This window comes from Wyeomyia smithii, chromosome 3 (assembly GCF_029784165.1).
Source record: "Wyeomyia smithii strain HCP4-BCI-WySm-NY-G18 chromosome 3, ASM2978416v1, whole genome shotgun sequence".
Classification (NCBI taxonomy): Eukaryota; Metazoa; Arthropoda; class Insecta; order Diptera; family Culicidae; genus Wyeomyia; species Wyeomyia smithii.
In genome coordinates this window covers 180519292-180543078 of record NC_073696.1, presented here as the reverse complement: position 1 = coordinate 180543078, position 23787 = coordinate 180519292, and the positions used below count along the sequence as shown (strand labels likewise).

General features: G+C 37.8%; 1 protein-coding gene across 13 annotated transcripts in view; it reads left to right on the top strand.

Annotated features, from left to right (window-relative positions):
* The window catches only part of LOC129733325 (tight junction protein ZO-1), a 78537-nt gene extending 55668 nt beyond the window's left edge, over positions 1-22869 (top strand). For 4 of the 13 annotated variants that reach the window (XM_055695110.1, XM_055695113.1, XM_055695111.1 and 1 more), the window contains 13 exons: positions 7012-7181; positions 7245-7590; positions 7831-9609; positions 11084-11314; positions 13126-13300; positions 13354-13807; positions 14004-14137; positions 14200-14338; positions 14851-15055; positions 15127-15442; positions 15564-15696; positions 18228-20215; positions 22098-22869. In XM_055695110.1, coding sequence (XP_055551085.1) covers positions 7012-7181; positions 7245-7590; positions 7831-9609; positions 11084-11314; positions 13126-13300; positions 13354-13807; positions 14004-14137; positions 14200-14338; positions 14851-15055; positions 15127-15442; positions 15564-15696; positions 18228-20215; positions 22098-22321 — 6294 coding nt within the window. In that variant the 3' untranslated portion in view covers positions 22322-22869. Of the gene's footprint in view, positions 1-7011; positions 7182-7244; positions 7591-7830; positions 9610-11083; positions 11315-13125; positions 13301-13353; positions 13808-14003; positions 14138-14199; positions 14339-14436; positions 14619-14850; positions 15056-15126; positions 15443-15563; positions 15697-18227; positions 20216-22097 lie in introns of those variants that run through there. The other 9 variants (XM_055695116.1, XM_055695112.1, XM_055695115.1 and 6 more) reach the window with 9 other exon arrangements.
* The last annotated feature ends 918 nt before the right edge of the window (positions 22870-23787 follow it).

The window sequence follows — 23787 nt, the reverse complement described above, 5'->3', positions numbered from 1 at the left end:
GCTTGACCGTTTTTCTTGGATTTCGGCCACTCATCCCTTACATGACAGAGGTATGTTCTTGAAACTAAGGCAACAACACTGCCGGAAGCTGAAAAGTTGAAATTTTCGATGCTACTTATGAGTTCGGATTGGTTCGGATGATCTAAAACCACCAGTTTGACCAGAAACATACAGGCTTCGATTTGCAATTGACTGTTTACATTGAAACTCATTGATACTTAACTTACTTCATATATTACATATATTACGCTCATATAAAAAATCTCACAGAATTTTTGTGTTTATTAAAATGTTTAAGTTCACAGATTGATTAAACTAACCTTCTTTGACAATCTCTATAGTTAGTTTGATGATAAATCACTACGTCGCACTTGATTGTTTTGAAAAAAGTGAACGGTGCGGAAGCATCGAATGCAACAACGAAAAGCTAAAATTTGGTCGATTTCAACCAGCTGTAACAAAGGTCAACAATACTTTTGGATGCTCATGGGCTGTCAAAAGATTCAGTAGGCATCACACTTCAAAATGAGACTATGCGGAACATGCTTGATAAACTTTTTTTTTATTCTGGCTTATTTTTCATCGGTCTAGTTCCGCCACTGTTGTGGCCAATCACCGACGCCCAGGGAGGCGACTCCACACCCAGGACCCTAACTCACGACCCGTTTATTAACGGACCGGCGCCAACGGCTTTACTTCCTCATACGATGGAAGGCGTGATCCCAGAGATTTTTCGCCTCAGAAAATCTCTCGGTGTCGGCTAGGATTGAATCTAGACCAGTTGGGTTGGTTGTGAGTGGATCACGCCACCTCACAACCATCGACACCTATGTCGGCGGTGGGATTCGAACCCAGGCGTCGAGCGTGGCTGGCGGAGACGTTACCAACCACACTAGGCCCCCGCTGTTGATAAACTTTTGTTTTTTTGACTTTTGATCAGGTTTTTACTTTATTTACTCCTATGTGCATAGCTCAATTTGAAACCTGAACTAGACTACCACAACATGATCTACCACTTCTCTCTCCTACTCTGCGAGAACATTTTACGCCAGGGGGTACAATTGACTTGGAAAATATCGCCAAGGGGTACGCGGACAAAAAAAGGTTGAGAACCGCTGATCTATAACATTTATTGTTGTATAAACACGTAAACATTTCATGCGATAATATAAATGCCCTGCTGCTACTACTAAGAGGATACCCGTAGCAGTAGTCTGATACAAGGTTACAATTTTGATCCTACAAAAGGAAACGCAACAAGTAATTTGTGGAATTGGACAGAAAATAAGCGTACCGAATTGTTTGGATGCTACACTTGTAACTAGTGTTATCGTTTAATAAATTTGGCTTGGTTTTGACACCCTTCCTTTACGCTGAAATCTACAATACCTTTGCATATTGCTTCCTCCTAACAAAAATAAATCCCTCTTATCAATAAAACTGGCCAGAAGGACGCACGACGAAGCTTCTGCAGGGAAATTTAATTGGTGATATTTGGCAGAAAGAACGAGGCTCGGTATAGTAGAACAGTGATCGTGTAAAAGGAAAGGGTAACATCATATTACACACAAGCACTGATAAAAAATAATGATGAGCATGCCACTTCTCAACAGCGGTATTGCTAATAACAAAAGCGGGATACAGCAGACACCCGGGCATATCTCACAATAGATCCACGGTTCTGGTCGCAGTGAGGAAGTCCATACAGGAAAAAAAGTAGAAATACGATTATCTAATATCTTATTTTGCTAAGATTTTAACATTAAGTTTTTGATATTCTTGCACGGTGTTTGATTCCGATTCCCTATGTATATGAGAAACTTCTCCGATTGCAAGCTAAATAGAATCGCTATTGAATATGTTTTTTTAGATACCAACAGATTTTTTGTTTTTATTTTTCATATCGTGGAATTTGAGCAAAAGATTATAGATTTTTTTATCCAATTATTATTTTTGATATGGTTGTAACTTTGCATAGATGTTCCTATAGGCTAAAAATGTCATTTTGTATTATTAGTGTTGTTTTTTTTTATATCATTACTGATTTTTGAAAAGGATTTGTGTAAAAAAGGTGAGAAATTCAGAAAATATAAAAAAATACTGAATTTTTATTAGTTGCTGGGATATCCATAAAAACAGTTTATTATAATTCAAAATTTTCTAATTCTAACTTTAACATCGCAAAGAAATATTTTATCATTGATAACATTTCCTCTATGAACTGATTCTCACGCCTCATAGCTATCAAGCCCCCAATTTGGGCACTCATCTTTTAATAGTTTTAATGTCAGACACTGCAGTGTCAGCTAATAACTTGAAATTTCCTAGTTTGAGCAAAATTATCTAGTTTTCTTTTAGTTATATATACAGGGTGATTGGTCTGATCAAGATTTATATTATTGCTGAATTCCTTGACCAATTACCTTCAATTTGCATCATTCAGGATAACCATAATCAAAACAGTTTCCAGAGAAATAAAAAGTAATTATAAGCGAATCAGAGGAAATTTGACTTTATTTCTTTAAAATGCTATAACTCGAGTTTCGCTACTTCGTGTTAGTGTAAGTGTTTTTTGTGTACATTTTTCTCAGAAACACGATAAAGGTTCAAATTTGAAATCGAAATATACTCATTTTTATCGAAGAATGCAATTGAATTTTTCAAATGCCAAAACAAAAAACATATTTAGCAACGCTACCTGTCAAAACTAATATTTTGTTTAGATTCCTTGACTAATTTTTTTCAAAAATTATGGATCAGCTTATTTCTAGACCTTATGCATCTGTAGCCACAACTAAAAAAAAGGGTTTTGACTACACGGAGCGGAGGGCGGTCTAATCGACACCAAAGTCGGGATTTCTGCTTTTTTTCTGTGTGGACTTATCGCTGCGACCATGTGTTTTGCGCACTTCTATTATTAACAATACTGCCGTTCAAAGCATAGTTGTCCCAGCATGCATAAGATTTATGTAAAACATGGGATTTAAACGGCAGAATATCACTATTATAAGTAAGTGATATCAATATTATAATTCGTGCTTGTGTGTATGCCCTTATTTTACGCTTATTATTCCGAGCATCGCTGCCTCCGGCTAATGTTATCGCCAATTACAATTCCCTGAGAAAGTTTCAACTGAATGGTGCTCTGACCAGTTTTACTGTGAGAGGGATACAATTTTGACAAGAGGTATTTGACAAGAGGTATTATCGTTTTGTGGAATTCAACGTGAAGGATGGACGCTAATGGGAAGCCTGAGAATAAACCCATGCTTAAAAGTCCGGTGACATCGGAGGGCCCAGACTCTACTAAGATTCGAGCCCACGACCGCCCGTTATCCTAGATTTCTGCTTAGTGACTATGAATGAACAATTCCCCAAACTTTATGCTAAATCTGAAAAGTTCGTTGACATGAGGTGTGCACATTTGAGTTTTAATTATCCACATACGGATTATGAGCCCACAGTGGTGAACATTCGTGCTTAACTGTTATAATAGTGGATTTAAACCCAAAAACTACTTGATTGAACGATGCAGTATGACCATTGAACCCATGATATTATTTTTTTTTTTCTGTGTGGACTCATCAATGCGACCAGAGCTTAGATCTATTGTGATATTGCCCAGGTGTTTTCTGTACTCCGCACTTCATATTATTGGCAGTATCACTATTGAAATAAGAGATACGCTTATCTTTCATATCCGTGCTTGTGTGTAAATTTCACCTTTCCGTTTCAAGCTTACTGCTCTACTATACCGAGCCTCTGTCCATCCTAACAATATCGCCCAATTACAATTCCCTGTAGAAAACTTTCATACGTTACTCACACCAGTTTTATTATAATAGGGACTAATTTTTGTTAGAAGGAGAGTCAACACGGGGTACTGTAGAATTCAGATTAAAGGAAGGGTACGTGGTGGGGAGCCTGAGAATAAACCCATGCTAAAGTCCTTCGACAACCAAATGGCCTGATTCTACTAAGATTCGAACCCACGACCACCTACTTACCAAAGCGAACTCTGTAACCTTGCGGCTACGGAGCTCCCCTGATATTATACATGAGTGTCTAAGCCCCTAACCGGTCACACCCGACTCTCATTGGTTGAGTTTAGTTAATTTATAACTGTCATCTGTTTAAAGTATGCACTGTTATTACTGATATTGAACTGATATTACAGTACAGCAGCTATAATATAAACTGACATTCTCGTATACCGCGGTTGTTCGAGATCAAAGGTTATATAAATGGATAATATGAATGTCAATGAATATCTAACAAATTGCATTGTTAAAGTAAATATGTACTGAAAATTGTAGAACGATATAAGAGGGAACACAAATAATAATGTTCGAAATTCATAATGTTCATTTTACTTCAGTGGCTCGAATCGAATCTACCATTAGTAAAAGCACCAGTTTTTCCACCATGGGCCACTTCGCGTCTGCGAGAATTAAAACGTGTACGCAATCGAAGGCGACACAAATATCGTCGTACTAAAACAGTCGATGATGAGTGTTTTTTTAAGCGATCGAGCGATGATTATCGTCGGTTGAATGCTGGCTAGTACAAATCTTACGTCATGCGAGTTCTGACAGACCTTCGAAGAAATCTCAGAAACTTTTGGAATTTCGTTAAGTCTAAACGAAAATGTGCTACAATTCCCACAAATGTATGCCCCGATGATCTAGAATCTAAATCTGATCCTGACACGTGTGAAATGTTTGCACAGTTTTTCGCCTCTGTGTTTGCTGATAATATCGCATCTGATCTCGACGCTGAGGCTGCTGCTGAGGCTGTTCCTGTCGATTTGGTTGACCTGGATTTATTCCACATCTCTGCACACATGATAAAAGCTGCTGCAAAAAAATTTAAACATTTGTACTCTGCAGGATCCGACGGAATCCCGGCAGTTATAATAAGTCGTTGTGTACACGCTTTAGCCGAACCCTTACGCCATATTTACAACAAATCTTGAGCAAGGCAAGTTTCCCACAGTTTGGAAACATTCTTACATGTTCCCGATATTTCAAAGCGGGGATCGTCGAAATGTTAGGCACTACCGTGGCATTGCTAGTCTTTCTGTTGCATCGAAACTGTTCGAAATAATCGTGAGTACGTTTATGCTCTTACGTACAAGGAGTTATATCTCTAGTGACCAACACGGTTTTATGCCTGGCCGCTCAGTAAGTACGAACTTGCTTGACTTCACTTCGACTTGTATGTCGCACATGGAACAAAAAGCTCAAACCGACGTAATCTATACAGATTTGAAAGCAGCGTTTGATCGGATTGACCATAAAATATTTAAAAATCTCACGGCTTGGTGCGTCGCAGAGGTTTGTCGGTTGGCTTAGTTCATACTTATGTGACAGAGTTCTACGAGTGCACATTAATTCCTGCTGTTCGTCACAGTTTTCAAACACCTCCGGCGTTCCACAAGGTAGCAACTTAGGGTCGTTGCTGTTTACGCTATTCTTCAATGACGTTTCCTTGCTATTGGATGTTGGCTGTAAACTAGTGTACGCAGACGATCTTAAGCTGTATTTGATAATACGCTCCATCGACGACTGTTGGCAGCTACAAGGGCTTTTGAACAAGTTTGTTTATTGGTGACGCAAAAACTGGCTGACGATCAGCATTAGTAAATGTCAAGTGATGACCTTTCACCGCAAAGTGAATCCAATATTATTCAACTATCAAATTGATAATCAAAACCTAACAAGAGTTGACCACGTTAGTGACCTTGGAGTTGTAATGGATACGAAACTTACGTTCAATCTGCATCGTACTAATATAATCGCTAATGCCACGAGACAACTTGGTTTCGTTTCGAAAATTGCTCGCGACTTCAGGGATCCCCATTGCATGAAGGCGTTGTATTGTGCTTTCGTTCGGCCACTTCTCGAAAATGCTAGCTTGGTTTGGTGTCCTCAACAACTAGTCTGGAATTTGCGACTTGAGCGAGTGCAGAAAAGATTCGTGCGAGTTGCGTTAAGAAATCTTCCGTGGCGTGACCCGATTAACCTGCCTCCATATCCTGACCGTTGTCGTCTTCTTGGGATTGACACATTGCAACGGCGCAGAGAAGTTCAACAAGCGGTGTTCGTAGCTAAAGTTCTGAACTCTGAAATCGATTCACCAAATATCTTTTCCAAATTGAATCTCCGGGCTTCACAGCGCCTTCTTCGCTCTACTGGACTGCTACAACCTAGCTTTCACCGTACTAATTTCGGATTTAACGACCCGTTAGCTTGCTGTATTCGATCATTCTTTAAAGTGGAAGACCTTTTCGATTTTGGCACACCATCCCACAATTTCGCAATGAGAGTTCGTCGTAGTTTTTAAGTTAACCCTCTCTTTACCATGGTTACTCTAGAGCACCATAGGTTTGGAAAATGCATATATATATATATATATATATATATATATATATATATATATATATATATATATATATATATATATATATATATATATATATATATACATATATATATATATATATATATATATATATATATATATATATATATATATATATATATATATATATATATATATATATATATATATATATATATATATATATATATATATATGTATATATATATATATGTATATATATATATATATATATATATATATATATGTATATATATATATATATATATATATATATATATATATATATATATATATATATATATATATATATATATATATATATATATATATATATATATATATATATATATATATTCTTGAACAATCAGTATATTGCTCAAGAATATATTCATGCATTTTAAGTAGCATTGGTAAATATTTCGAAAGACTTATCGCATCAAACCTATGGTGCTCTAGAGTAACCATTGTGAAGAGAGGGTTAAATTGACAAATGCACTATTTTTGTCAGATGAATTTTTTTCAAATAAAGAATAAAGAAATATTATTCATGATACGTATATTACAAACTACTTATAAATTGTATGTTTGTTTTGTTTTTGTTTACAGGGAGAGCGAACATCATGGGACTACAGTACAGTTTCGCTATCGCGCGTACCCGGTTATGGTTTTGGTATAGCGGTGTCTGGTGGACGGGATAATCCACATTTTGCCAATGGCGATCCATCGATAGCAGTAAGCGATGTACTAAAACATGGTCCAGCCGAGGGTCAGTTGCAGTAAGTATTCAGCTCACATTGTATTTGATCTTACTTATTCGGTACTATTATTCAATTTCGCAGGGTTAACGATCGAATCATATCTGTCAATGGAATTTCGCTGGAGAATGTTGAGTACGCAACCGCAGTGCAGGTACTTCGGGACAGTGGTAATACAGTTACGCTGGTAGTGAAGCGACGCGTTCCAAGCCACGGCCTGATACAGTCCGCAGGGGGTGGTAGTGTTATACCGAGTGGAGTAGGTGGTAGTGGGCATCAACACCAGCATCAACATAGTCTAAGTTCGACCGGCCTCGGGTTGAGCAGTTTAGGAAATAATGGATCTCAACAGCAAATCAAAGTGATCGTTACAAAAGCGAGTAAAAAAGATGATTTTGGCATCGTTCTAGGATGTAGATTATTTATTAAGGTACGTGTTGTTTGAAGTATGTTGAACATAAGACACAGTGACATGATATCAGCGAATGCTATAATTTATAAAAAAAACAGTTCATTCATTTTTATTAGTATCCGTTAACATTAAGTTATTGGAGTATCAAATATGATGTTCGTTTTATTTCATTCAAATGAAAACTTTCACCGCTACAAAATATATTATGTTTTATGTTATGTAAAGTTATCTATTCTCTCATTCCGTCGCTGTACACAGGAAATTTCGTCTAAGACGAAAGACCAATTAGCTGCCAATGGTTACTCACTGCAGGAAGGGGACCTTGTAACAAGGATACATAACACTAATTGTAATGATTCGATGAGTTTGAAGGAAGCGAAAAAAATCATCGACGGATGCAAAGAACGACTCACATTGGCGGTGTTAAGAGATACAACAAACACTACGTTGAATTCCGGTTTAGGTGGTGGTACGAGCTCCGGAATGCAATCCCCTGTGTATTCCCATACGGCACAGGTGTCTAATTGCAGTAATATGGATGAAAATTACCTTAATGGAAATGGCGGAGCATACTCTGGGCAAAACCTTTATGTTCAGCCTCCAACCCGTCCTTCAGCCATGAGTACGTTATTAGTAGATGATAAAAGCAACCTAACACCAAGGGGAAGATCACGAGGTCCACTAACCGATATTTCTTTACAACAATTAGACAGACCCAGTACACCACCGGGAGCGACCAGCAACCGAGGAATGGACGGAGCACCGAACAGTAGTGGTCACGCAAGGTCCCGAAGTATTATCGATGAACCTCCAAGACCGCCACCTCCCAGGGGAGAAGATTTCTACAGCACTAGGCGTCCTTTAAACGATGAAAAACCGTCATCTGAACCAAGATACATTACATTCCAAAAAGAAGGTTCTGTTGGCATTCGACTAACCGGTGGTAACGAAGTGGGCATTTTTGTTACTGCAGTGCAGCAAAATAGTCCTGCTGCAGCTCAAGGGCTGGTTCCCGGCGATAAAATCCTTAAAGTAAACGATATGGATATGAATGGAGTTACCAGAGAAGAAGCAGTTTTATTTTTGCTCAGTTTACAAGATCGTATCGATCTGATCGTGCAATACTGCAAAGAGGAGTACGACACGATCACTGTGCAGCAGCGAGGAGATTCATTTCATATAAAAACTCATTTTCATTGCGAGAACCCATCGAAAGGAGAACTATCATTCAAAGCAGGAGACGTGTTCCGAGTGATAGATACATTGTACAATGGAGTAGTTGGTGCGTGGCAGGTTCTGCGCATTGGACATGGCCATCAGGAACTGCAACGCGGTGTCATACCAAATAAGGCACGAGCAGAAGAGCTGGCCACAGCACAATTCAATGCGACAAAAAAGGAAATGAATGCTTCCGAATCGCGAGTTAGTTTCTTCAGACGGAGAAGATCAACACATCGGCGATCAAAGTCGTTGTCGCGAGAAAACTGGGATGACGTGGTTTTTTCGGATTCCATTTCAAAGTTTCCAGCGTATGAAAGAGTAGTGCTGCGCCATCCAGGCTTTGTTCGACCAGTTGTGCTATTTGGACCGGTGTCCGACATTGCGCGGGAAAGGCTTGTTAAAGACTTTTCTGATAAATATACTGCCCCTCTACAGGACGACGACAAAGGATCGTCCAAATGTGGCGGTATTGTGCGTCTTTCTAATATTCGAGATATCATGGATCGCGGAAAGCATGCTCTCTTAGACATCACACCAAACGCCGTAGATCGGCTGAACTACGCTCAATTTTATCCAATCGTTATATTCCTAAAAGCAGACACCAAGCATAACATAAAGCAGTTGCGTCAAGGTCTGCCAAAATCTCAACACAAGAGCAGTAAAAAATTGTTTGAACAGTGCCAAAAACTAGAACGTGTTTGGTCCCACGTGTTTAGTACAATAATTAATCTGAACGATCCTGATACTTGGTATCGGAAGCTACGGGATTCGATCGACCAACAGCAGAGTGGAGCAGTGTGGATGTCTGAAACTAAGGTATGATTTTGAACCAAAAATTTCGTTGTTAGTATCTAGACGTATATAGTAGCTTTTGTGATAAAAATCAATTACAATTTAACAATCGTTCGTAAACATTGGCACAATTGTTCGGCATATTCCTGTTTGTTTAGCACCTGACATTCCATCTAAAGATGAATGGAATAATCTATTCTCGTGTTTGTTTTAACTTGTATGGAAATTGATTGTATTGTTCAAATTAAAGTTTTTCGAAAACTGGAAAGTGTCGAGCAACATCACTGCAACCGTAGGATGCTGTGCGATGTATTTTGTAGCTATGGTGATGGAACAATCAATAATTTTATTTACTTCCTCATATGATTCATATCACACTTAGCGGGTGGAATTTACGTCGGACATATTTCTACCTTTTCTTCAACCACCTTGCCCGCTATCGTGCTGCAGCTATCCATCGCAAACCCGTAGTTATTTTAACAATCCTAGATATCCCTACCGCTATTCAATGCCAATCAGTTGGCCATTGACGACACCATCATCTCACATGTACCATCCTAAATCACACTATATGCCTAAACCGTTCGTTCCTACAGCCATCCAAACGTATCAGCAAGCAAATGATCCGCCATTGCATCAAACTTGCCCAGACTCTAACTCATGCATTAATGCGAATATAAGCTACTCTCCAATTCCTATTAAACAACAAATTAACCATTCTAGTTCGATGCCTAGACTCATAAACCCAACAAGGCATTCGTCGCTTAGTCTGTACACAACATATGCAAAATCTTCGACACCGAGTGTTGATCAACTATCCGATATTGAGTGTGTGCGCATAGAACATGCTACACCTTACTCTAACTATAATCCTTCTACGTTGAATGCTATCAGACATGAAAGCAAAACAAAAAACCATCAAACAACGATGGTTAATGGTAAATCTAACAAAGAACAGCTGCCAAATTCCAGAATATCCGATATTGATCGAACTAACCTTATTAATAATCACGAATTAATAACTCTTAACAATAAATCTAACAACCACTTGTGTGAAAGTCATATGCTTTTGTATTCTAATAACTAATTTCTTAAAACGGTTATACATTTAATGTTTGCTTCCGTTTGTAAATTGTATTTAGGGTCTAACCGAACCGTACTTATAATGTAGATACCTACTATACTGATAGTCAATGTGATAACTTTACTAACACTTCGTTTTATACAACCAATATTCTTGTGCAAAAGCTCTAACCGTGTGTTTTTCTCTGTTTTATTTTCATATACTCGTCCCCGCTTCCAACAAACCAATACAACACTAATAATAATGATACAAAACATACACAAATCATATAACATCGACGTCCTGGTCACATCACTCTTGTTCATAAACGTACAATCCGTTCCAATCATAATGACATCGTCGTCCTATCATTACATTCATAATACCGTATCGATTGCTCAATCGCGTGATATCATCGTACTTGCTTGCAAGCAGCCAGTAGAATCCTTGTCCGATGATTTCCTTTTCCCAATGACCACATCCCGATTGTCTTATGCCTCAAGTCCGGAATCGGACCTGGAACTGAGCCCCGGACCATCGGCCTCATTATCATTGGGCAACTTACCACAATTGGTGAAGTCAAGCTCTGATCCTTCGATTGCAACTAATCAGGATAACTTGGATAGGGCTAGAGAACTAGGTGACGGATTGCCACCACCATACACGGTAAGCTAACAGCATCCCTTTTTAATTTATAGATATATATGCTGTAAAGTTCATGTGGATTATCATTATATTGGAAGGGATTGTTGAAAAGTTCATTTACTAATGCAATATATAAAACTAAGTCAGTCAGTCAGGGATTATGTATTTGATAGTCATTTTAACGGATTAAGAAACCAGAGCGTAAAGTGTCAATATCTGTCAACTGTATATTAAGAAAGCATTTCGATTTATCTTTAGCTTTCTGTTTCCAAATAATTTTGTTCAAAAAAGTATGATCACAGACTAACAGACGTTACACTGGAACCTAGCTCCATCGCCACAAAAAACGTTCATTTCAAATTTTCAACCGAATAACAGTCATCGCGCGAAAACGTCGTCTGGGGCGCTGTCATGCAATCTCATACATATTTTGTAGTTCCCCATTTGACACATGCAGTAACGCTGGCGCTGATGTCGAAATACATGACGCAGCGCGAACACGACAGCAGATGGTGCTAGTGTTACTAACGTAAAGTACTGGAATCATCCAAACGATGATTTTATTGAAAATTTGTTCGACATGTTATGTCTGTTAGTCTGTGGTATGATCTAATATATATCGGGATCATGACTATTTGAATAAAAAACGTATATTACTTTTAGCACTTATTTCTATAAAATGTTACGGTATAATATAAAAACAAAAGTTAATGTTTTCAATAATGATAGTTGCGTGGATCCATGCAAGATAACGTAACTTTTGGTTTAAATTTTGCACAGTTGTTTGTTTCCGATTGAAAAGTTGGTTCTCCATATAAAAGAATTTGAAGAGCTAGACATAATTTTTATCTAAACTTATTAAAAAATAGCGCTGATTTAAAAATGTATTATGTTATCAAAATGCTTACTTTGATAACATAATACATTTTAGAATCATATTAAATTATGTTATCAAAATGCTATAAAGAGATTTGGTTAATTACCCTATTTACTTTAATTTTGTTTATAAAAGAAAAAAATACGATGTATGTATGTTATCTTCTGGAGCTGTAATTTTACTATGTGCGGAAGACACCCTATTATTCTTATGGTGACCTCTTATTTTATGTTACTTTGAATGGGCCCTTTCGGGAAATCAACCTTTGTTGTATATAAAAAAAATTTTTGAAAAAAATTAAATGTCCATTAGGGAACATTCATAAATGACGTAGCATTTGAGGGGGGAGGGGGGGGGGTTTGAAGTTTTGTGACGAAATGTGACGAGGGGGAGGGTGGGGGTTCAAGCCAAGATACGTAGCAAACATGAAACTAAGAAAAAAAATTGTATTTTTTCTAATTGTTCTTTTTTATCACTGTTTTGTCTGCTTAGGGTCATTTTTATTCCTTTCCTTGTCTTTTCTTGTTCATTAATGACTCAAGGTATGCTTTGGATAGTAAAATTTGCAAAAAAAAATATGTGGGGGGGGGGGGGTTGGTATAAAGCTACGTAATTATCTAGAGGGGGTCCTGACTTTGTGACGAAATGCTACGATAGGGGAGGAGGGGGTCAAAAAAAACTAAAAAAGCTACGTCATTTATGGATGTTCCCTTAGAACCAAACAACTGTGCAAAAAAATTGAAGTAAAATTGAATTGGTCGAAGCTGCATGAAATACATTATATGTCACTCACGCTAATCTTGCGTAAACTTCATTAAGTCTAATGCGCAAAAAACAGATGTTCTTTATTATGAAAGCGTAGACTAAAAATAACATAATCCTGAATGACAAATTATGTGATAGTTATTTTAAAATCATCTAATTAATTTTATACGTATATTTCTTATACCATAAGAACCCGTATGAGCACACAGCACATCCACGGCGAATGACCGTAGACAATAAATATGGGTTCTCGTCAAAAGGAAATATGGGGGCCCCGCTACCCCCGGAGGAGGCCATTTATGGTTCATCACGACCTCCGCCTCCAATACAACTCAATAGCCCCGGATCCAACCACTTTGGTCCAGGTGATATAATTTCAGTTTTATTCAGATATGAATAATGATTACTTTTATTTTAGTTCCAGAATTGCCACCAAGAATTGATCGTGCTTCTAAGCCACCAAATACAACAACATCTAGTACGCCTGGGTCATCATTGCCGTCTCGTAATTCAAGCACTGGTGGCACTTTGGGTAGATCAGCTCAAGAGCGACTTTTCGGCAACAAGACCTCTACTGATAACCTGGACCAACCAGCTGATGATTACGCGAGTCGCAGCCAAATGCTCGGAACAGCTTCCGATAAGCGAAGTGCCGCTAACAGTAATGGAGTGAATTCTCTGGATCGAGTTCAAAATTCATCTCTCGATCGCACACGATCCAACCAACCTCCCGCTGTGCCAAATAATTCCAACAAAGCAAACGGATCATACGACAGTGTTTCAAGTTATGATTCATACAACACATCTCAACTCGCGGCACAGAATATGAGGTTAGGACCCAATGCGCCCGATGATCTTAAATCGGTGCCGAAGTAAGTTTAACTTTTCAATGTAACCACCCAGAGCATTACCAGAGTATCATCAGAGGACAAAGAAAAAATATAACTTGGATAGAAATGGACTAAATAGTTTTTCTCAGAGTGGGCTCAGACTAACTGCCATAGATTTAGTGATAAATAAATATTTTTTTTTTTGGTTCACAAACTAAACATTTTTTTTAATTTTCAGTGGTCGCACTGGCACAGGTCTAACACCAAATCAGTCGAGTGCATCGGATTACAATCGAAATTCAGGCAAAAATGATATATTGCTGACTCCTCCTCGAGCTGGGCATGTTCATCCGGACCGAAATAATTTCAATGGTATGATCTGCTAAAAACATAAGAGGCCTATAATCAATCAATACCAAACTATACCGTTTTAGGTACGCATGACCCTCTCGCTTCTAGAAATTCTGGCGATCGTGCACCGGGTACGAACATTCCACAACGCCCATCAAATCTAGCATTAGACAGTCCAAGAAAGCATATCATGGAAACGAAAACTGACTACGGAAAATACAGGTAAGCATTGGATCACATCGCAATGTTTTATGTAATATTAAGCATCAGAATAACTCAGTTTTTTATGAGACGTCGATTCTATCTTTTTCACGCTGCAGAATGCGACAACAGTTCAAAGAAAATCTATTCAGTAACAAATCGCAGCCAAATTTACATTATTATACATTGTGTTGTGACAATCGTAGACTATTCTATTCTAAATACGACACCCTTGTCTGAAGTGCCTCCTGAAATGCCTCTGTCAATAGCAAACCAATAAACCTTGCTCACGGTGCTACTATATTTATTATATTCGTTAGATAGCCTTCCTCTTTTACCTCTGCATCTTCGGAAAGAAAACTACATAACCATTCTCCCATGTCATCACTACCTTCTTATTCAAGTTCACGTTTTCGCACATCTCACCTATTTAGTTTTAAAAACTGCGATTAACAAATCTATGATTTTCATACCTTTGTTTCATATTCCTCCTCATACGAAATCATGACACACGATACAAAATCACATCACAGTCGGAACAACTCGGCTTCACAGGCAGATTATTCCAAACCTAATAAGATGCCACCCCCGATGCTGGGAACTCCTCCATCAAATGGAAACAATGGAGCTCCATTTAAACCAGTCCCTCCCCCAAAACCGAAAAATTACAGGCCACCCATAGGGGGAAGCAATGGAGGAAATGGAGGAGCCATGAACTCGGGTCAATGGGACAATGGCGTAAGTATATAAAGCGCGTGATAATATATAATAATGTATAATGTTGCTTTCTGCAAACCCTCTCTTTTTAGGAATCAATATCTCCGCGATCACCAAACGGGTTTTATTATCCTCCAGTGTCATCCCATTATCATCAGGGTGTAGTGCATAATGCGCCAAATTCACCCAACAATAGTCTTATGAACAGCGGCAGCAACCATCCCTCACAGATGCATCCTTATGGACAGTACGGCGGCAACCCATACAATGGTTATAACGGCAATAATGGCAGCCAAACACATTATATGGGTAATTCTGGCCGAGATTTGGGTAACGGTTATAGTGGTAATGCACATCATCCTTATGGCAATAACTACATGCATAGAGGTAGCGGGGGACATAGCATAGGTAACATCTCATTATACTAATACGCATTGGAAGTACATATATGCCTATCACCCTATCACATTAATCTTGTGCAATACTTTGTCGCTTTTTCCTTCATGTTCAAATGTGCTCTTTACAACAGGTAACGTGACTGGATTACATCCATCTGAGCGACACCCACTTGATCTAGCTGGAAGTAGAGAACAAAGAGGATCCGCTTTTGAATTATACCGAAAACCGCAAATTGGAACCACGGGGCACCATCACAATCTACGGTAGGTGAAGATTCAGTTTAAATTTGACGCTGTTCCAATAACCCTACCTCACACTATGATGCCATACCCTACAGCTATATCCTGTATTTTAATTCCATCGACTTGTTTGATTGTGGCCGACAATAAAAACAAATTCACTGTACTGTGCAACAAGATTAAAGGCCATTTAGCTACTGGCAATTTATTTTGCACTAATTACCCACAATCATCTCCTAACAAATGAAGGATATAAATAAATATACTAACAAGATTCTTTACTATCTTGGTTGAAAAACAAGTTAAAATCCCCTTTTCGAACCAAGGATGGAGGCAAGACAAATCGCACTAACTTTTACCCTCATATTTGTTCGTTAAAATGATTTTTACATCTCATCCAATCAAAAATATCGACTTTCTGTTGTGTTTCACATATTATGAGTTAAATAAACTAGGCAAAGGTGAAGCGCTAGGCACTCTCGTTACTAGGAAATTTGTGACATTCCATGGTATGCTGGTATATTATTTCACTAACATTCACTGCAAAATAATATCCTAAGTTGTGTCTGATTGAGTTTTTCCACCACCCAATCAACTCCAGAAAAATACAGTGTGGTTCCGATTTTATAAGCTCCCGATGTTGCCTAACTTAGCCTTTGTTCCCAATTGCGCAAGCCCCGAAACTAACATTTCTGTTTTCGTTTCATTAATCGTTCTATTCTATAATGTATAGTTTGGTGGTCATTCGAACCTTCAGAGATTATTGAAAAGCCCTTCCCGTTCCTCTGTGATCATGATTTTTTTTCCTCTGCGGAAAAGAAGCTTATGCACTAGTGGAGACATTATTGGTATTCTAACCTAAGATGTCCAGTCAACATTTTGAGTATTTGATACAGTATGTAACATCGAGAGTGTCACACAATAAGCTAACCGTATTCCAGTTTATACTCTCTAAGAATAGAAACTAGGTTGAAGAAGTCTGTTGATGTTGAACAAAAAGCACAAAACACAAAATAAAATATGCGGAATTATTGTTTGTTACACTTTTCCCCTTCGGCATATTTTCCAATGTCAATATTTTTAAACTAAATTTATAATATCTCGAAAACGTATATATGTATACAAAAGATTCATTATCGTAGAGTTTATCCTTTTAAACTACGACTAAAACCACATAGATAATAAACCACGTAGACTGCTCTATAATCTTTGCTATAACTCAAAAAAAAAACTCGAGTATAAAGTAACACAATCGACTTTTTTTTTGCTTATGTTGATTTCTTATCTGAGACATTTTTGCGTGGCTATTTATTACAAAGCTATGTCTGTCTTTTGCAACCCCTTGTTAACCACCTTTTTTCCAACTAGGGGTATTTGAAATAATTGTTTTATTTGAGTTGAAATCTGGGTCAAATAACAATGATGGAATGATTTTTGAATGACACGTTACTGTATCGAATCACTAAAAATTTTATATGTTTGCCACATTACAACATTAATTATGAAATAGCCTCGAGTTGACGCAAATGAACGTTGAAGGTATACAATAGTTTCTGCTTTAGACATACTTAGTTCGCTGTTATTAGCTCTCCCAGCTAGTCTCGAGGTACGATGCTGGCCTAACAAGCCAGTCGTAGGTTCGAGTCTCGGCTCCGGAGAGACTGTTAGTGTCAGTAGGATCGTAGCGCTAGCCCCGCAATTGTCCTGTACACTTAACAGTTGGCTGCGAAGTCTGTGTACAATAAACAGAAGGTCGAGTTCCGATACGGAATGTGTAGCACCAAGGCTTTGCTTTGCTTTAGTTTGCTGTTATTACGACGAAAAGCTACTCGATGGCAAATCACAAGAATTAATGTGAAACGAAGTGATTTTTTTCTTTTAATTGGCTTAGCTGTTTACGAAATTTATTGATTACTTTACTTTAAAGACCAATGAAGCGCATTCATAATGCCAATTTTATCTTTAATAATCCCATCTATAACTTATGATCATCTTACGACAGGGTATGTGATCGGTCTGCTGTCGTCTTTTCCAAAACTGTAACATAATTTTAAAGCGCAGCTCAACTCTTTTTCTAAAAGATATCGACTGTCTTCGATTGTCTCTTTCATGCCTGCTAATGTCTAGATCTTTTGCAGTATTATACTCTAAATAATTTTGTAACGGAACACTTATTTCTACCCATATAGTACTCCCATTCCCTTACTAACTTATTACTCGTTTAACATACCTAATAGCGAATAGTGATTCCAGTAATGATCGGTGAGGGTATGCATAATGAATGAATGAATAAATCGATAAGTTGATAAGAGTGCGAGAGAAATTTTCCTGTTAGTTTTTATAAAAAAATCAACAGTTAGATAAAGTAAAAGTTGCGTTATCGTTGCAATTAGTAATCACGCAATTACTTCTTTTGAAAATGGGGGAAAAGTTAGTGCATGTGTCATGCATTAATCGTGGTTGTGCAGATATCCTTACTATCATGAACCAAAACTCCAGATAAAATGTTGCGCATTATATTTATTCATTCCAAAACCTCACAAATACTTTCGCAGCGAAATGGAGCCAATGATGTCGATACACGAGTTCAACCAGCATCAGCAAAATCTTATGTACCAGGAACGATTACGCCAACAGCAGCAGTTGCCGCTTCCACCTATACCTGGTACCGCAGAGTACGATCGTTATAACAGTAGTAACATACCGCATCATTCAGGTCTTCCTCCGGCACTTCCTGCTAAACCACCCAAAAAGAACATACTCAGGTCTCCTTTGAAAGCTATCAAAAATGTTTTCATCAAGTCAACCAGACCGCTTCGAAGGCAAGTTAGTTTAGCGGAAGCAGATAAGAAACTGCGTCCGATTTTAAAACGGCAGCATTCCATGTTAGAGCCCCGCTCCTCACGAATGATAGATACTAGGTTCCAAGATCCAGCGTATGAATCACGGCAATACTATCCCCAACAATATCATTATGACCCTCGGCATCACATGTCACCATCATTGCAGGGTTATCAGCGACATGAACCATACTATCCAAAAGATCCTAATAGTACATACCAAAATCTTGAGAGCGAGTCCATTTACGGAAACTATGGCGCAGGGGGGTATTACGATCAAACCCAAGAAAATCTATATGCCAATCGTGCTCTGATTGAGTTGGAACGTTCACGATTAGAACCGATGCCAGGAGCAGGAGTAAACACAACAAGTCGGCGAATAGTGCGTAGACATAGTATGGCTGATCGAAGCGTTCCCTCTCCTAGTTTTAACAATTTCAATCGCCGACGAATGGGATCCGATCGATATCAAATGGACATGAACACATCCGTGAATGATGAATCCATATATCAAAGTCAAAGTGGTTCTTATATGTATAACGAAAGTCGAGATCCGCACCGTAGAATACTCGATGAACCAGTGTATCAAAGTAGAAAAGATATGCACCGAGACCATCTTTACCAAAGCAAAAAACAGATGCAAGATCGCATACAGCAAAGTCGAATGGAAATACTTCAAACGCGGCAGCAACGAGACCGTTGTGATTCTCCAAGTAACTCTAGTCGTAATAGAGATATAACCGAATCTAGCTCAAGCTCCGCTAATTCCCCATCAAGTTCAACGTACTCAACGCGTAAGGAACTTAAAGAGAAGGGTATCAAGCCGCGGACACAATTGAGAGATCAAATATATCAATCAAGGCGTGAAGCAATGGAATCGATGGCCGAGCCCGACTATGTTACTCGAAGAGAACTAAAGCATGAACCAATCTATGAAGTTAGAAATGAAGTGGATGCAGCATCATCAGTAGATATAAGCAAACTTCAAATCAGCGACAATACGCTGGAACTGAACATCCAAGAAGATGATCCAATCAACAAAAATGATCTAGCTGAGGCTGACTCAACAGAAAATTTAGACCCTATTGATGATGAAAAAACACAAATAGATGAAACCTGTAAGGCTCCTTTGGCCTTATCAGAAGATGACGATGACGACGATACGCTAACTAAATCTAACGTATCTGATTTACAAAAGGCAGCTGCCGTTACTAATCAGATCAAAGCGACTACTCCTCTGAGTTCGCGTTCAACGCATATTTCGAATTTTCTAAAACGAACAGCACCTCCTACGGCACCTCCAGCTTTCCAACCACCACCACCACCGTTAGGCAATCCATCGACAACAGGTTCCCCTCCTGCAATCGTAAGTCCTGGCTGCGCATCGAACGTGCATGAAAGCCGCACATCAATTGAAACGCAATATACATCCCAAATGAGTCTCCCAATAGGACCGCCGAATGCGCACAGCACTCCTTTCGCCAGTGAAATGTCACTTGGGCTACCACCTCCACGACAACCCATTACTCGACGTGGAGTGTTTGATAGTAATGGTGGTACCCTAGCAGATCCCATCTGGAACGTATCGTTGCAGATACCTCCGGGTGCTATTCCACCTGGCAAAAAACAGGAAATTTACTTCACCGTTACAGATCCACGGCTGAGCGAGAGCGTCGGTGGCCCTCCGCTGGATATGGAAAATGGTTCGTGTCGATCAGCTTGTTCGATCACTTAATACTATAACTACCTAAGCACACCGTAGTTTATGATAGGTTTTGCGCGACTGTAATCATTTCATGACCTTTTTTCTATTTTTGGATGTCCATAATCATTTATGTTTTTGTCCATTTTTTGACGCTTAAAATGTGTTCAATATTTTTTTTTAATTACAATTTACCGCGTCTTTATGTGTGTGTGTGTTTGTGTGGTAGCTAAAGTTTAATTGCATGATTTTGTTTGATACTAGAATCTTTAGTTAATGTATAAATTGGTTTATTATTATTTTCATCATTTTAACACAATTTCACCATTTAGCCAGGACATCAGCTGGATTAGTTTCCAGATTGAATACTGCATGCATACAGGGTATAAACTTCAGATTTGCTCTAACATAAAAACCTAAAAGTTTGCATTTATCGATGCTTTTACGCTTCATTTCAAACCCTCGTATCGATTATTATAAAGTAAGGCTTTTGGGCGTGAGAAGACAGATCGCATGTAGAAATTAACGGTCTAAATATTTACTATTTGATACCCCATGCTGTTATTATTTATATCCATAGCCGAGCAAACGGTAGGGTACAACTCTCTCTTTTAACCTTTTCTTCCTATTGAGAATTCAAAGTTAAAAAAAAAAAACAAAATTTCTATCACATGAAATTAAAATATCGTCAGCAGAATTATAAAACTTGCAAAAAATGGGCTATTAAGGTGCTCACTATTAAAAATTTACAAATTTCGGAAACTGCAAATGCCTAATAACTGAGAAAGCAGTAACAATCAGAAACAATAACAATGAATGTAAAAAATTGTGTATGGTTTGTACTAACAGTAGGTACGCTAAGTTTCAGAAATTGGATTTTACAAAATCGAAGTTATGCGTGATAATTAAGAACGTTACCTTTTAAACTTTAATAATCATGAGGGTTGTAATTAACAATAAAGAAAATAGTATAATAGCTTTCTGGGCATCGCATGAGAGTACGGAAGGCCATCCTGAGAACATAATCTCCAAGAGACTAGAAAATATTTCTGAAAAAAAAATTTTTTTTCAATACGTTTCTTCCGTCTCGAAATTTTTTGGAAAATTATTAGTTCTACGATATTCAGCTTGCGAGTTCTAACTTTTCTGAGGAGTTGGGATAAAATACAATGCTTTGCTTTTTCATTATCAAACACAATATGTTTACGTCCTGAAAAAAGTTGCAGGTGGAGAAAATGATCCGGTAGCTTTGTGCACTTCACGAAAAAATGCCATTGCTTTCTTGGTTCTACTGCTTGTCAAGCAGAAGTATCAAAACCAATCTTTTTTATTGTTTACGTCATAATGTACATACAACAAACATAAAACTCATCAGGTCTCTTTCTAGACCTAACATGTTGAAGCCTATTTACGATCTCTTATTAACTTCTTTGTTAGTGTTCACTTATATTTTTCTACATAGCTATACGTGATACTTAGTTGCCAATTCTTAATGTTCGAATCCTCAAGAGTTTGGAAGCCATTGCATTGGCACTGTTGAAGGTGAAGAAAATGTAAATAAGACTGTGATGAGCCCAGTAGATCTGATGGGCCACCAAATAAAAAGATAAATCAATAGCCAGACGCCTTTAGGAAATACCCAAAAACGTTATCAAGCTCTTCAGGTTAATCCCGACTAGTGGATCGTCATTTTATCTTTATCTAATTTTGTTCGTAATCTTATCACCCTACTGTTATTGCGAAATAAATACTAAAAATTGGCTGACAAATAAAAAATGCATAGAAATGCATTTCGTTATAATAATGCATGCTGATATTGAATTAAAGAAATTACGTGCTAATTTTTTCTCTATATTTTAATGTTTCGTTTACTCATGCCATAGGTGAAACAATGCTTTCACCTTTAGTAATGTGCGGTCCCCAAGGAACAGAATTTCTACAGCCGGTGACTCTAAACATTCCACATTGTGCCGGTCGTACAGCATCACTGGGACTCTCCTTGAAGGCAACCGACAGCGAGAAGAACCTAAAAACGGATTGGGACAACATTGAACTACCGAGCAATGCGGCTGCCCACACCGTTTCCGTTAAGGTTGACCATTTCTAACAATCCGAATTAGTTTCTCGGTACTAGGGTGTGCAGTTATCTTACTATCTATACGTTTACAATTGTAAAGTTGAGCAAGTCTTTATATGTGCCTTCATTTTACTCAGTTTTATGCAACCAGAAGTCAGAAAAAAATATTGTTTCAACGTGTTGCATGAATTGTACCATTTGCCATCAAATCAGTATAAAACTGCGTTTGGATAAATTGACGTAAACCAGTTTATAATAGACGTAAGCACAATTGCCATTATCAATATAATTTGTATATATTTTTAATGCCTAGCTTGTTTAGCAAGCATTTCGATGATATTTATGCGATGCAATTATTTGAACATACTCTGAAGTACTACAACTAAATTCAATTCATCATCGTTAGTAGAATAACGATAAACTTAAAAAACAGAGGTCCTATGGAATTACGCGGTTTTATTTGTGCTGAAATATATCCGGTGTAGGAGGACGCTTATATATACTACAATCATATAACTTTGTACATTTATTGTCGGAAGCATAAAAAAGGTGTTAAATAAGATATATTTCATACAAAATATTTTTTTTTGCAGAACCGTGACCTATCCGAAATCCTAATCGGCACTCACTATTTATTTATTTTTTTATTTAGTCATATAGTTACATCGCACTAATTTGTTTTATTTCAGAGCTCTAGTCAGTCGGTTTGGAATTTCTTTTTCACCGCAAATATAGATTAGTTGAGCGATTTCATGATCAAAGGCATCTTCCCAACGAACTATTTTTCAGCCAAAACAATTCAAAAGCTAATATGTTTTGCCCAAATGCTTCAAGTTATGTAAATTGGAAATTAATTACAGGACAATCATAATGATTTCATGCTGAAGCATTATGAAGGTTATTGAAGGACCTTACGAAGATATGACTTAGAATAAAGATATCATTGGAAATTAACCTAGGCCGAGGAATTGCTTTTATGTGAAATTGCTGCATTCTGTAATTTCACATTGAGAATTTTCCATAATAAGCACTTTCAAAACCAAGACCAGTCTTGGCCATCTTCCGAAAAATGGAAACAGTTGCCACAATGTTCGCAAAGTCATAATAGTGAAACTTTAAACGCGTAGTTTCGTAGAAAAGTGGGGTGTTCATTTCGCCCCGCCGTGTGCTCCATATACCTTCAATCCCTTTATGAAAAAATAAAAATAAATTGCTGAACAAAACCACGCCAATTGATCTGAAAATACACAGGAATTCAATCGATTTGAATGAAACTTTGCACACATACCTCAGCAAGCGGAGCAATTTAACAACTTTTTAGGAGTAATTTTCTAGAAGGGCGTATGAGCGTTCCACAAAAAATGTCCCAGTTTTAATTTTTTTTTAATTGTCATTTTCAATTTGGCTGAAGCTTTTCATTTACGTTCCTGTGGGCAAAAGATGCCATTTTGTGCTGTTGGTTTAATTTTTCGGAATTCGGAACTCGACTCATTGTT